Source organism: Nannospalax galili, unplaced genomic scaffold (genome assembly GCF_000622305.1).
Source record: "Nannospalax galili isolate Female #2095 unplaced genomic scaffold, S.galili_v1.0 scaffold34, whole genome shotgun sequence".
Lineage (NCBI taxonomy): Eukaryota > Metazoa > Chordata > Mammalia > Rodentia > Spalacidae > Nannospalax > Nannospalax galili.
Window position 1 is genome coordinate 1,473,634 of NW_008338996.1, and position 15,844 is coordinate 1,489,477.

Below are 15,844 nucleotides of genomic sequence, written 5' to 3' on the forward strand. Positions count from 1 at the left end.
TGCCCCTGGGGTATAGTTGTTTCTCTCTCTGCTCTCTGTATTGCTTCAAGTATTCTTTGAAGGGCTGGTTTTATGGGCATGTATTCTATCTGGCTTTTCATGTCATGGAAGATTTTTCTTTCCCTCTCAGCTATAATAGACATTTTTGGTGGGTAAAGTATTCTGAGCTGGCATCTATTGTCATGTAGAACTGGAAATACCTTGGTCCAGGCACTTCTGGCTTTCATAGTTTGCATTGATAAGTCAGCTGTAATTCTGATGGGCTTTCCTTTGTATGTGACTTGTTGTTTTTCTTTTGCTGCTTTCAGTATTCTCTCTTTGTTCTGTACATTTAGTGTTTTTACTATGATATGTCATGGGGAGTTTCTTTTTTGATCCTGTCTATTTGGTGTTCTATGTACTTCCTGTATTTGTATGGGTATGTCTTTTCTTAATTTTGGAATATTCTCTTGTACAATACTGTTTAAGATCTGGTCAACACCATTAAACTGAAATTCTTCTCCTTCCTCTGTTCTTATGATCCGTAAATTTGGTCTTTTCATGGTGTCCCACATCTCTTGCATATTCCATTCCTGTGTTTTTTAAAAATTTCCATAATCTTTGCTTGAGTGGTCCAGTTCTTCAACTTTATCCTCCAGTGTTGATATTCTGTTTTCCATTTCATTCATTATCAAGGTGAGGCTTTCCCCTGATGTTTCAAGTTGGCTTATTGACTTTTGCATGTCCTTCTTCATTTCTGCTTGAGTTTTTTTCAATGTTTCTATCTCTTTTATGAATTCATTCAGAAGTTTATCCCACTCTTCTTTTAGCTCCTTGATTTCTTTGTGTGTTCTTTAAATTCACTGATTTCCTTGATCAAGTTTATGACTGTTCTTTTAAAGATTGTTCTTTTAAATTCAATGTTCTGGGTTATCTCTAGGGGTTCCTCCTTGTAGAACTCTTCTACAGGATTGGTGGAGTTTGGTGGGACATAATGTTTTTGGCTTTCCATTTTATTATTCTTTTGTTGTGATTTTGTGATTTTGATGTAAATTTCTTTTGTTGTTTATGATTCTGATACGAGAATTAAATTGAAGTATGCCTCTGTTTGTATTATCAGGGTGCTTAGATCTTTTCTTTATTGGTTATGTAAAGCTGGTTGGTACAGGATTCAGGTTCTCTTAGGTTTAATTTGGAGGGAACTGATGGATTCAGATCAGCTATTCAGGAGTACCCACAGAAGACCAATTCAGGTTCCAGTCAGGTACACTCAGGCTTCCTTCACCATGGTGGAGTGCGTAAGGCAGTGAATTATAGAAATCATCTTGAGAAACTTCCTACATAAAATGGAAATAGTATGAAATTTGAGGACCTGCAGAAATGCTCTGTGGTTAAGAGCACTGGTTGCTCTTGCAGAAGACCCAGATTCCATTCCCAACACCTACATGGGGGCTAACAATGGTTATCTCTTCAATTGTAGGAGATCTGACACCCTCTTCTGGCCTCCATGGGCATTGCATACAGCATACACATGGCACACTTCCATACATGCAAGCAAAACAATCATACACATAAAAAAATAAAATTTGATAGTCAAAAATTATTTTGCTACCTTGCTAATAGTAGGTTGTATTCTACACAGTAATAAAGCTCAAGTATAAAGATAATTACCACATGTAAAATTCTAGTTTATCAATGTATAAGGATCAAATATCTGCTGCTTCAGTGATTCATTCAGTAAAATTGGTAGTGTTAGTCTACCTCATTAATAAAGGAGTCCCTGCCATGGCACCAAAGTATCTATTCAACTGATTTTGTTGTGTGGTACCATTCTGTTCATGTAATTTTAACAGCTTATCCACTGTCTCAACTTTTGCTATTGATTATTTCTAAAATTTAGTACTTGAACTTTAATAAATTTTCCAAATTCTCAATGCACTAATTGGTAACAATTGACAATTCTTTACATGATAGTGTCCTTGACATGGAGCACATTGAAGTGTGTGTATCAGGTGCTGTTCCAATCAAAAGCAGTACATTCTTCCTCTCCTGAATAATCCCTAGTACAGCTTTCCTTGACTACAAATACCAAGTCTCGTAGAGCTGCCATGCTCTCCTTGACCTTCAGGGATGGTCACTTCCTATATAAGAAGCACAAATTAGTCAACAAAATTTCTCTCACTGCTATTCCCTCTATCCCCAATTGTTCTATGCTTTTCCTTCTTTCTTTCTTCTAAGAAATGGCTTTCTCCTTTAAAATTCTGGTGCTGTGCTGTATAATCTCACTATCCTCTTCCAACACCCTATGGCATTCAAGCTCCTCTCTCCCAGATCCTTGCCTCCAATTTAAAGGCAGTCAATCTATACAACATATCCTTCATATACTTTTTACACGCAAAGTGTGGCACCAAGCAAAGGGCTATATTGAATTAGACAAATTTTCCATGCCACATAGAGCTTCTATTCACTCTGGTTGCATTTCTTTCATGTAGAAATGAGTCATCTGTCCTTAAGTTAGTTTTCCTATCAAGTCAGCATTTCTCCCCTTTATTTGGCATATTCAAGAGTTGTCTAACTTTGCTCTTCCTGTCTTCCATTCACTGCTATTGTGATGGTAAGGCAACACATCTACTGCATCAATGTGTGCAAATAGTTCTAAAATTACCATCCAGTCATGCATTCCACAAACACTTACTGAATCCAGATTATATACCAGGATCTTTTCTAGGTACAGGAAATAAAGTTGTGAACATGACCACTAGGTGCCTACTCTCATTTAAGGAGACAAACAAATAGTTAAACAAAAGTTTCAGACAATGAACAGCTCAAACAAGAAAATAAGGAAAGTCTTTGGATAGATTTCAAAGCTCCAAGAAGAGAGATTTTTATCTGTTGTGCTCGCTGGCTTAGCACTACTGCCTGTCACATACTTGATGCTAAATAATTGATTGATTGAATGAAGTGGTAGTGATCCGTGGTGAGTGAGTGGTTACAGAAGGCTCATACAGGAAGTGTGCTGGACCTTAATAGCAAGAAATAAGCTGTGTGCACATGAACAAAGTACAATAGGACGATTTAAAATGAATAAACAAACAAAATGCAGAGGAATTAAAAGAATGGAATTGATGGGCTTGAGAAACAGAAGGAAAGACTTTGCTGGGGTTACTTTAAGGAGCTTGGGTGACTCTTGGGAAGCTGGATACCAAAAGACCCACTTCAGCATGGTTGGCAAGTTCCAAGAGCTGCATCCTGGAACTTCCTGCTTGACTCGGAGGCAGCCCCACTGAAGACTCTCCTCTCCCCTAGCAATAATTTACAGATTACAAAGCCTTGGAGAGGGGCCTTTGAGCCTTGTAACTTCCTGAGCTTCTTGAGTTATAAGTTTATGGGTTTCCTGAGCCTCATGAGTTTCCTTGCTTGCTTAGGTGAGATGGGATTCCCTCCTTCCTTCGGTATGGATTGTTTCCAACAGGAAATGCAGATCAAAAGTACACAGATTCCGTCCCACCGGTCAGAATGCTTATTATCAAGAAAACAAATACTGGGAAGGATGTGGAGAAAGGAGCAGTGCTTACACACTGCAGCTCTGATTGGGAATTAGTGCAGCTACTATGGACATCTGTATCAAGGTCACTCAAAAACCAAAAAAAGAACTATGGAACCAGAGAGATGACTCAGTGGTTCAAAGTGCTTGTGATCCTGCAGAGGACCAGACCTGGGTCCTCATCATCCATCTCTGGCAGCTGACAACCACCTATAACTCGAGCTTGAGGGGATCTGGTGCCCTCTCGTTGCCTCTGCTGGCAACAGCCCACATCTGCACATGCACAGGTGAACACACACACACATACATAAATAATAAAATAACTCTTTAGAAAATGTCATTACATTGCACTTAAGAAAAATAACTATTGTATCATCCAGGTATACAAATCCTACATGTGTACCCAAAGAAATCAAAGTCAGCATATGATAGAGATGACTATATATCCTCATTTACTGCACCCATATCACAACTGTCTATTTATGAACTCAACATAGGTGCCCAACACTGAGTGCATGAATAAAGAAAATTAAGCATGTATACAGAAAGTTTGGGGTTCTTTTAGATGGGGTCTCCTTGTAGCCCCAGCTGGCCTAGAACTGGTTATGTAGACAAGGCTGGCCTCGATCTCACAGAGATCCCTCTACCTCTGCCTCCTGAGTGCTGGAATTAAAGGCATGCACCACCACACCCTAGCTTCACCATAGAGTTTTATTCAGCCTTAAAGAAAAGTAAAATTATGTAGTTTCTAGGGAAATAGATGAAACTGGAGGTCAGCATGTGCCACTACACCAGCATTGCTAAACATTATTAAAAGTCTCGAATCGATGAGTGTCTGACATATGTTTCTGTTTGAAGTTTACCTTAGACAGTGATTTCTCTGCTACTTTACATAGCATGTATCAGCGCTCTGGCCTTTTGATGGAACAAAGGAGAGAAATGGACCATAAAGAGAAGGCAGCCTCTCCAGCAGCAAAGCAGCAAGGGGCAAATGTCTGTCAGTTTCCCATCACCTAGAGAAGAAAGTCCAGCTTCTTCAGCATGGGATCCAGACCTTACACATTGCCCTATCTTGCCTCTCTTCTATGATTCATTCGTCAATAATTTTTTTGAGGAGCCAGCTGTCTTTTAGGTACCACAACAAATTCTGGGGTTTATATTCACTGCTTATGGTAGAACTTGTGTTAGTTGGCATGAGACTATGGACTTTAGGCAAGAAACAGGGGGTATCCCTATGCATGCCTATAACCCCAGTCTGTGAGGGGTGTAGACAGGAGAATCTCTGGAGCTGGCTTATTCCTATCCTAACTGCAGGTTCAATGAGAAACAGATGCTGTGTTATACTCACATTCCCCTAATGCCAGCTCAGCACTTGTCAGCATAACTTGTGTGATTGTCAGGTCTCAGGTGAGAATGATTTAACTCAGAGGCGATCCCTCTGTTTCTCTGGTGGCCCTCAGACAGGTAAGCTCTATGGGGTAGTTATGGGCCATGCCGACTCTCCTATGCTAGTCAGGCAGCAGGCATCTGACGTCAACAATATGGCGGCCGCATTCCTGAAATGATAACTCACAAAATACTGTAAGGCATCCCCTAGATTTATAACCAATAAAATCCTTTATCACACATAAAAAGATCTGTAGTTTTCAATAACAAAAAGTAGGTTCCCAGACACTTCTTCCTAAATGTATGTGAAATAAGTAAAGAATATCCAAATTTGAAAACCACAAAACCATGTCCCTTCTAGGAGCACTTTCACATCACAGTGAAATAGCCACAAGCAGTGCTGTGGCTTAGCTGGAGTGAAGATCAGGAACGTGTGGGAGAGACCAAGCAGGATGCAGATCACCAGGTTGGGAGGGACTTGTGAACCAGGTGAGAGACTTGGGCTCCACCTTGAGAACAGAATTGGGTGACAGTAGCAGGTTAAATCACCATTAAAGTTTCTGCGAGATCTGAGATGAGAGAGACAGAGACAGAGACAGAGAGAGAGAGAGAGAGAGAGAGAGAAAGAGAGATGGTTACTCTTAGTTCATGTTTAAAATCTTCTTTTGAAAATCCCATCCAGTAAAGCCAGGAGCCTTGACAATCTGAGTTAGATTCTCAGGACCCACATGAACCAACTCCTGCAAATTACTCTCTGCATTTAGCAAGTGCCCACACTGTGATATTTACATATGGGCATCCCTCTCCCTACAAGTACATAAATGAAAAAAAAATAATTAAAAAACAAGCAGCATGGAATATTCTTTGCGGACAACAAAGATATGAACATTATTCCATTTATATTGCAAACAATAGATGAGCTTAAATTGATAACATTTGATTTTGGTTCTGTGAATGCTGGTCTAAGTCCAGGGATCAGAAAGGGCAAAATTCTTCTCTGATAAGGGTCCAGGGGCTGGAGGGATGGTTCAGTGCCTGCTCTTCCAGAAGACATGGGTTCAATTCCCAGCATCCATATGGTGGCTAACAACTGTCTGTAACTCCAGTTCCAGGGAATTTGATACTATCTTCTGGCAAGACACGGTGCTCTTATATACATGCAGGCAAAACACTCATACACATAAAAATAAAAATAAATAAAAATATAAAAGGTAAGAATCCAACTTTTACTTCCCCATTTCATGCTGGGTGTGCTGTTTCCATAAAAGAAATATCAAGGCCTTAACAGTTCAGAGAGCATTCTGAAGGGATAGGTTTTCAGCAGTTTTGGTCTGCTCTTAGCTTAAAAATAGATTCTAAGTGTCAGGTTGTGTGGGGTCTCCCCCTCCCCTCGTGGGTCGTTGGCCACCGTTCCACGAGGACAAAGGGAGCAGAAGCGATGAACGGGGTCAGGATGGCCAGTTAGCACTGATGGAAGAAAGCCCTTCTGGGGAGGCAGGTTCAGTGATATAGCTCCAGACTCAGTGAAACAGCTCATTTATTCAGTGGGGGTTAGGGAAAATATAGTGTGGAGGCAGCAGCCAAAGCTTCAGCTGATAGGTGCTCATAGTATGCTTTATTTACATGTGGTAGCAGGATCCTATTATCTGGCTATAGGGCAATGCCTAATTATCATATAGAAAAAAGCTGGGGGCAGTTTTATTGCAGCTAACTATGCCAAAGGTCATGTTTCAAATGAGGCCAAGCATCCATGCTTGGTGGCACTTTCCAGGTAAGTCAGGCAGGAAGCCCCTGCTGAGAAAGGAGCTGACCTTAACAGCAGGGTTCCCCAACAAGGTTGTTTTAATTCAGGCTTAGCTATAATGTGGCATCCCATAGTAAATGCTGCTAAACTACATTGTTAGACTTGTATAATGCATGCCCATCCTAAAATCATACCAACTTGAAACCAATTCCACATTGGCCTGTGTAAGATCAGAAACAAGGAGCACTTCTTAGGAGTCTTGTTAAGTTTTGAGTCTAAAATGTCCTCCAAACACTTACATGCTAATGTCTTACTTCCCAGCTGATAGAGCTTTATGGAAGCAATTGTTTAATAAGCATTCTCATTTATTAGTGGGTTATTGCATTGATTGAGCCAGGTGTGATGGCCACTATTGGGAAGAGATGAAGACTCGGAAGGTGGGACCTATTTGTAGGAAGTAGATCACTAGTAGTTTTTTGCCTTTGAAGGGTATTTCCTTCTAAGCTTTTGTGTATCTTTCTCTCTTCTTCCTGCCTGTAATAAGGTGAACAATACAATCCACATATTCCCCATTATCATGTCTGTCACACTATGTGGGGGTCCTAGAAGCAATTGGACAAGTGACCATGGAATGAAAGCTCAGAAACTATGAGCTAAAACAGTTTGATTCTCTTGAAAATTGTTTCCTTCGGGGAAATTTTTTTTCACAGGGAGGAAAAAACTGACCAGCACAGGCATGCTCAAAGATATTAGAACATCAGAACAAATGACCTGGTGCCAAGAAGAAAGACCAAAGACCGTTTGACTCTCAACTTCCAGCACTAAGTCTTTCTCCACAGTGCCAAGCTCCCCATTACAGTCCTTATACTTTATTAATAAAAATAAGCCCCTGGGGTATAAATTCCCACCAAATAAGTGTTCCTGGGCATGAAAGGGTGTTTTAGTTCTGGTTTTATTTTCTTACTCAGAAGTCCCTTTTTCATGTTAATAATTAATAAGAAATTCAATTTATCTAATTTTTCCACATTCACTTCAGTTAAAAGGAAGAAGCTTCAAAGAGGTAATCTCTGTGAGTTTTGCACCATCTCAAGCCATGGGCTTTTGGGAAATACTTTGTTTCATAATTTTCCTGGAGAAAAGCTGGGGACAGGAACAAAGGTAAGTAAAGTAAATCATCTTCATTTTATCCTGCATGTGATTACCAAGAGTGAAAAGTAGACCCAGCAGATTGTGACGATTTGATTCTGTCTCCCTCTGAGAGCATCAAGTGGGTGGTCTAAGTTCTGAATGAGAAAGTCATGGCAGTGTTTTGAATCCATGAGTGGCCAAGAAAATGACTGCTTTTGTGGGACTGCTGTAAAAAATTATGTAAGTGATTATGGAAGCTGCTCTTCAACAAAAAGCATAAAGTAAACTCAAGACAATAAACTCTCGGCATTTATTGCTTATTTATATTTGGCACTTAGTTTTCTGTGTTTCTTGGTATTACTACACTTAAGTCAGAGTTACTTGGGAATGACTTCTAATTCTGTGATTGAAAAGTATTGCATCCTGATATTGTAAAATGCATCTCTAATCCCAGCACTTTAGAGGATGAAGTGGAGGGATGACAGGCTCAAGGTCATTTTGGAAGAGCTACCAAGACCTCATCTTAAAACCGAAACTAAATAAAAATTGCTGTAATTATGTTTGCATTTATGAGATGAATCTTTACATTTAGGAGATGAATCTGTGATTTTAAACAGAGACAAATAATGACCTCACACCCAGAGATATATTTTAGCACTGAAAAGTAACTGGAGATCATCTAACTGAACTATTTATTTAATATATGAGGATAAGTCCAGATAAGGGAAATGACTGGACAAAGGTCACACTGCTAGAGTGAGCAGGAACAAAATTTTATTAAGGTCTGTTTACCACTTCAGATTTTCCCCCTTTAAAACAAAATCAATGTATTCATCTGAATATACTATAATTATAAATGTATACCCAGGATGTGATCAGTTGATAGTCCTCTCCCACCTTTAGTGTTCAATTTAGTCACCTAGCCACAGTCACCTTTAGCATTTTATTTATTTATTTATGTTTTATTTTTATTTATTTATTGATTGATTGATTTATATGAGTGTCTGCCTGCATTATGTGCACCTGTGTCATGCAATGCCTGAGGAGGCCAGAAGAGGGTTTTTTGGATCCCTGGAACTGGAGTTATGAATCATTTTTAGCTGCCATGTGGGTGCTGGGAACCCATCCTGGGTCCTCTGCAAGAGCAGCCAGTGCTCTTCTCTGCTGAGCCAGTTCTCTAGCCTACCTTTAGTATTTTTATGCCCTTTTTACAGTCAACTAGCTCAGCTTCACAGAGATCATGATTGATCAATTTTACACTAGTAGCAGAACGAGGGCCAGAACCTGGGCTCCCATGATTCTTGTCTAGGAATATTCTCAATTCTTTCTACTACACTGCACTGGCTTTTCGTAAAAGGTGACTCTTACTTTCTCTAAATACGAAAGTGTATCATGAATACATAGTAGGTAATCACTTAATGGATCGATTGTTGTTAAGTATTCCCTGGGTATAGTGGGCCTAGGAGGCGCTGTAATTACCTTTCTAAATATAAATCTAACACCCAGCCCTGTTTCTCAGGGTTTAATTGCAAATTATTTCTTCTTGAAAACTATGCTGAATTTGTCATAGATCACAAAATAAATTTTTATAGTATTCATGCTGAAATCTATCTGTTGGAAAATGGATCTCAAGTGAGATAAAAATGCATCAGAAATATAAGAATATGTATCATATAAAGATATTGAGTTTTTCCTTCTGTTTCAATAGATATAGCATTTCAGTACCAGAAGTCTTCCGTGTTGAAGCATCTGAAAATATTACAATTCAAGCTCATGGATACACAGAAGCATTTGATGTAACAGTCTCTATTAAAAGCTATCCTGATAAAAAATCAAATTATTCCTTAGGATCTGTTAATTTATCACCAGAAAACAAATTCCAAAACTCTGTAAACTTAACAGTATGTATCTTTTGTATATATTTATCGTGTGTGTGTGTGTGTGTGTGTGTGTTTGGCAAAACACGTGCAAGCTTGAACATTGATGACATAGAGATTTAGTCATTTGTATCACAAAAGAATTGTGTTTGCTATTTGAGCAATGCATGAAAACATAACATTGCTATTGAAAAATAAAACTCAATATGAAAACATTTGAAGATGAATTAGAAATGCATTTTTTTGAGAAAGTTGTCATTACAAAGAAGTAGAGAAATATGATCATGCATACTATTGAATATTTGCCTCAGTATTTAAAACTTACATGAATAGTATCCAAAACTATTATTGCTTTCTTTCCTTATCTTTAACTGTTGTACCCCATCCACTGGACCCCAAAAAGACCACACACCAAAGGACCCAACACACCAAAATGCAAAAGCAAAGGTTTATGGTTTATTCAGGCTTATGCTCGGGCTCTCAGACCTCACCAACTCAACCGATCCGTGCTGAGAGCCCAGAGTAAGGGAGAGTGGAGACTTTTATAGGTTTTAGACAAAGGGGGGAATACCGAAGATACATTTTGGTTGGTTCAAGGAGCCTGCGTTATTGGTGGGTGCTATTCTCAGGGCTGTGGAATGTGCTGACTGTTATCTGTGGGGCCAGGAGTCTCTGTTTTTACCTTATAGGGCAGTTTTCATGCTAGGGCTTGCTTAACCTATAGTTTCCTGGAAGCGGGGCGGGGGGGGGATAGCAGGCGGGGGTCAGGGCATGCCAGGGTATGTCTAGGCATGTCTAAAGCAGCAGCCAAGCATTTTACAGAAGCTAAAAGAGCAATTAGTGGGGGTCTGGAGGGATTGGGGGGTAGCGGGTGAATGAAGAGGGTCTCAGGGTTCTACATAACAACACATGACATTCTAGTCCCCTCTTCATCCACAGCAGTGATGGTGCTGCTGGGAGAGAGCCAGGGCCTTGCTAAAGGCCAGCACTAAGCTTAGCTCCAGCCCACAATGAAATTATTTATAACTGTAGCGAACAGCACCCATCACAGTAGAAATAACCTGTTTAAGCAAATGGCTTTTTTTAGTAAGACATTTTGGGGCAGAGGATGCAGCTCAACAACAGAGCACACACCCAATGTGCACAAGGCCCTGAGTTCAGTCTCTAGTACCACAAAAAGTCATTTTATTGTAGATTGTTTAGAATCATGCTTGCAATTTCTCATCAAATATTCTAAAACGAAAACTAAAAGTCAGAAATAAGAGAGGCTATCAGAGTTAGAAGGGGCTCTGGGGCCTAGTGTAACAGTGTATCTGAAGTGTTACAAAGAGCTTAAAATTACCTGGTTCCACAGTCATTGATTTTAGAGATAACTTTTATCCCAGGGTTCCAAAGCCTAAATTTTGACAGAAACATTTCTTTCCTTTTGATTATCTGTGTTACTGTAGTAAATTCCTATATCGTTGGAAATAAAGGGGATAATTGTAATTACATACCAAACTGGAATGCATGCATCTACACTGTGGGAGCAAAAGTGTGTGATGTGATGCAAGTTTCCAGATCAGGATATTGTACAGAGGAAGTGGTGGGCAGTGATTCATCCAGAAGCTGATGAAGTAAGTGAAGGTTTCTCATGTTTCTATAATAGTTCTATAATATGTGTGTGGAATTTAGGAAACATGAACCAAAGAGATTTTCAGTTGCTTAAAGCTAAGTTTTCATTATGATATTAGACAAGAGGGGTTCTTGGAAAAATTAGTTTACCCTCCTGGCTCCTGTACCACTTTTTTTTTTTTCCATTTGTTGTTGGTTTTTGTTTTTGAGACAGATTCTCACCATGTAGTTGAGGCTGGCTTGAACTGGCTGGCAATCCTGTCAGAGTAGGAGGCCAAACAACTTTTTAGAAGGTGCAATATGCAAACTTGTTTTGGTTTTAATGAGATTACAGTGGGTTTTTAGAAATTCAGCACTCTTTATAACTGTAAAATTATAATTTTTCCATCAATTTTTTTACAGATACAACCCAAACAATTGTCTGAAGGAGAAAACACAACTTCATATGTGTACTTGGAAATTGTGTCAAAGTATTTTTCAAAATTGGAAACAATATCAGTAACTTACGACAATGGATCTGTCTCCAACCATACTGACAAAAGTGTATATATGTCACAGCTGTCAGGTAAGAGTACATGATGCTTGTTTCCTTGAGGGAAAATCAGCACTATTTTTTTAAACATTATTTTGAGATATGTTCTTCCTGTAGCCCCAGTTAGCCCAGAACTTACTATGTAGACCAGGCTGGCCTTTATCTCACAGAGATTCGCCTATCTCTACCTCCTGAGTGTTGGGATTAAAGGTGTGACTGAAAATTGGCACTATTTTACAGAACTTTTAACAACTGACTTTCAGTGGAGATATGTTTCTACCTTACTTAAAAGAGATCCAATTCCTAATGACTTGTGTTTTAAAACAGCATCTTAATTACATTTATGTTTGTGTGCATGTATGCATGCGTGCGTACGTGTGTGTGTGTGTGTGTGTGTGTGTGTGTGTGTGTGTGTGTACAGGTGTCCGTGGAGGCTGGAGGACTCCCCTGGAACTGGAATTGGAAGCTGCCCTACATGAGTGCTGGGGATCCAACTCAGTTTAACTACAACAGCAACATATATATGTGATCTTAACCTCTTCCCCACTCTCCAGCCCTTCTTTTCTAAATCCTTGTACACTGTAGATACCTGCTAATCTTGTTCGATGTTGGTGAGGACAGTAGTGAGTGGAACACTCGCTGGGATGTATTCTGGACATCCCATGGTCTGGATTCTGACACAATCTCTGATCTTGAAGAAGGGATTTAACCTCTTTGAAATGTTCCTTGAAAAGTGGGGATTATTCTATCCAGCTGAGTGTTATGAAATAGTCCATCCTCCTAACAAGACTGCTGTGAGTCGAATGAACTGAGAGACATGAAAATGCTAGAGAGAAAATGATACACATGAGCTTCAGTTATAGGGCCTGGGCTCTGAGGCTCTTGGGCTGTTGCAGTGAAATGGCAGAGTCCACTTATCAGGTCTTTATGATGAGGAAAGCAAAAGCACAGAACAGGCAACATTCCACTTACTGTCCATCCCACTGTACTCAGTAACATGCTCACCATAAAAAATACAGTAAAATGCAAAGCCTGACAACTTCTGGCTACTATGCCATCGCTATGCAAAGAGAACTGCATGTAGCTAATGACTCCAGAGATTCCCAGGTTATTTCTGAATTTGGTATTTTTGTCAATGGACAAAAGAATTTTAAAAATAAATCTCATTTTAAGTACCTTTTAAAAAGATTTATTCTTCAGCAAATCTAAACATTTGGAAAATGTTTCCTGCTACTTGGAATAAGTTACTGAGTGATAACTTGCTCCTTGCAGATCTAGAACCCAGAAAGATTTCAACTTCTTTTCTAATCATACTGGACTATGGCCACTTTCATTTCCTGTAGCTTTTGTAGATTACAGAGATTTTCTATGCCTCCAATTTTTCTGGAACCTAATGGGCAGAATCAAACTTGGTTAATGCCTCAATAAAGTCTTTCCATTGTAATTTTACAGTAAATAGTTGTGATTATCAATAGATACTTTTCTTAACTAAAAGATACCCATCTCATAAATGAGAATAATGTGACTAAACAAATTCAAAGAATTACTCTTTTTCTTTCTCTCTCTCTTTTTAAACAGATGAAGGTTACAAAAAAACTGTCAGTTCAAGACTATATGAGACCACGAGACTACAACACGAAATAGAAAAAATAGGTACTCTAAAAATGTAATTGTAAAAACATGATTATAACATTCAAAAGCTGTAGAAAACGAGACATGATGTATTTTCCCAAACTAAAACACAATGTGTGAGAGGAAATATATATATGGATGTTTATTTCACCTCCCTTACAAAGGTTAATTCAAATAAATATAGTATTTCATTGGTCATATTCTTAATCCTAAGAAAATAAAATTTTAATTTCTATCTCTAGAAAGCGAAAACATTAATGCTTATTTATCACAAATATAGCTTCTCTATAAATTTGGTTTTCTAATTGAAATGACATTCTTCCACTTTGTTTTGATAAATTCTGAGATTGTATTAACTTCTGAAAATACCTAAAAATCTATTTGTTCTATTTTGCATATTTAAATTATTAGCATTTTAGATTAATCTTTGAAAACTGAGTCTAGAGGGAATTATTTAAATTGTTCATTATTGAACATATTAGAATAAAAAGTATGGATTTGGAAGTCTATGACCTGAGTTTAGCCAAGACTCATGCTTATAATATTACAATCACTGTAGACTTACGTGACTTGTATCCATTTGCATATGAGTTAATGTAGTCCTCACCTTCATTCCATGTTATTCTCATGAAAGAGAATAAGCCAGTTGTAAGGAGTCCTTAGGAAGGAGGATTATGTCCCTATGAAGGTCTCCCTGTCAGATAAGGAATGTTTGAAAAGTTGCATATTTAACTTAATGTACAAAAAGGTGCTGAATTCAAAGTGCCAGTTTCAAAAGTTAGTGTTAAAGGAATTGCCCCAAACCCTTTAACCATTCAGTGTGAGTTGGAATACATTCTCCCTGTTCTTAGAGAAGTTCCAAGGATTGGCTGGTCAGTCAACCAGCAGTAGCTTCTGTGGTCAGGGGACTCATTTGATGATAAAAACCAAGTGACTCAAGATTCCTCCAAAGACTAAGATGTTCTGACTGAGCGTTATCAAAGGCATGAGTATTATTATCATTTCAGTTGCTAAATACAGACATCCAGTGGTGAAGAAATGTTGTTATGATGGAGCCCGTCGTAATGATGATGAAACCTGTGAGGAGAGGGTTGCCCGGGTTACCATAGGCCCACACTGTGCCAGAGCTTTCAGTGAATGCTGTGTGATAGCAAATCAGCTCCGATTTTATAAACGTAAAACCCTCCAACTGGAGTCCTGTAAGTATTACATTTTGTATCAGAAGCTTCTCCAGTCTGGATAATTTTATATAATTTCATGGTGCTGAGAGGCAGTTTTCAAGCCCTATATAAAACTGAAAGTTGAGCCGGGCGTGGTGGCACATGCCTTTAATCCCAACACTTGGGAGGCAGAGGCAGGCAGATCTCTGTGAGGCCAGCCTGGTCTCCATGGTGAATCCAGGACAGCTGGGGCTACAGGGAGACCCTGTCTCAAAAAGACCAAAACAAAAAAACAAAACAAAACAAAAAACCTGAAAGTTGAAAAGCAGATAGCTTGTAAATGTTGGTAAGAAAAAGTCTTCTACAGTTCTTGGGAACTGGAAATTGGAAGTGGTTTAACACAGGGCAGAATGCATGGGTCCAGAGTCCAAACCAGGGTAAACATAAAGTCATATCGTTCTATAAATTTTATGCTTATTTATCTTCAAGACTGGATGCCTCCAATGCACCCCAGAATTCTAAACCTCCAAAGTTCTGTCATATTACAACTGTTAAGGTTGAAGGCTTACTTCAGTTTTCCCTCATTATATACTGTCAAAATTTATGGAACTTTCATTAATATGTTATCAGAACTTTTAAGGATTTCATTTATATATTGTCTTTAAGAACACTAACATGCTGTGACCCGAAGTGAGAGAGCTGACTTTGAATCACATGTGCCACGTGTCCTATACATCTTCCCCTGTGCTTCGCCAGCCTCCTGGGTGTCCTGTTGACCTGAAGACCTGGCAGGATGGGTAGCTGGACACACCTTTTTCCAGAAAAAAAGGTGAATTGTTCACAATCTTAAAATAAAATTGCAAATAAAAGAGCAGAATGAATCCTTTTTAAAAATTCCAATTGTTTTTTAGGAACTCTGTATTGGAAACATCTGTGGATACTGTGGTGTTTGAATGAGAAATTCCCCCATTGGCTTAAATATCTGTGTGCTTTTTCCATAGTTGGTGGCACTGTTTGGGGGTATTTTAGGAATTACAGCCTTGTTGGGGGAAATGTGTCACTGGGGGTAGGTTTTGATAGTTTATAGCTTTGCCCCTCTTCCTGTTTACTCTCTCTGCTTCCTGTTTGCCATTGGAGATGTGAATACTCAGCTATCTGCTTCAGGCACCTCCTACCCTCATGCTTACCCCAGTATTATGGGGTCTTCCTCTGAAACCATAAGCTCAAATAAATTCCTCCTTTTATAAA

General features: G+C 38.9%; 1 protein-coding gene across 1 annotated transcript; it reads left to right on the forward strand.

Annotated features, from left to right (window-relative positions):
• The first annotated feature begins 7,700 nt into the window (after positions 1-7,700).
• LOC103734543 (complement C5-like) lies at positions 7,701-15,844 on the forward strand. Its single transcript, XM_029563705.1, has 6 exons — positions 7,701-7,811; positions 9,490-9,682; positions 11,675-11,837; positions 13,383-13,457; positions 14,444-14,635; positions 15,263-15,844. Coding segments are annotated over exons 1-6 (690 nt in total). The 5' UTR covers positions 7,701-7,746; the 3' UTR covers positions 15,265-15,844.

Coding starts and splice junctions, on each gene's coding strand:
- LOC103734543 (XM_029563705.1), top strand. CDS start 7,747: ATGGGCTTTTGGGAAATACTTTGTTTCATAATTTTCCTGGAGAAAAGC. Junction 7,812..9,489: donor AGCTGGGGACAGGAACAAAG/GTAAGTAAAGTA, acceptor CTGTTTCAATAG/ATATAGCATTTCAGTACCAG. Junction 11,838..13,382: donor ATATATGTCACAGCTGTCAG/GTAAGAGTACAT, acceptor CTTTTTAAACAG/ATGAAGGTTACAAAAAAACT.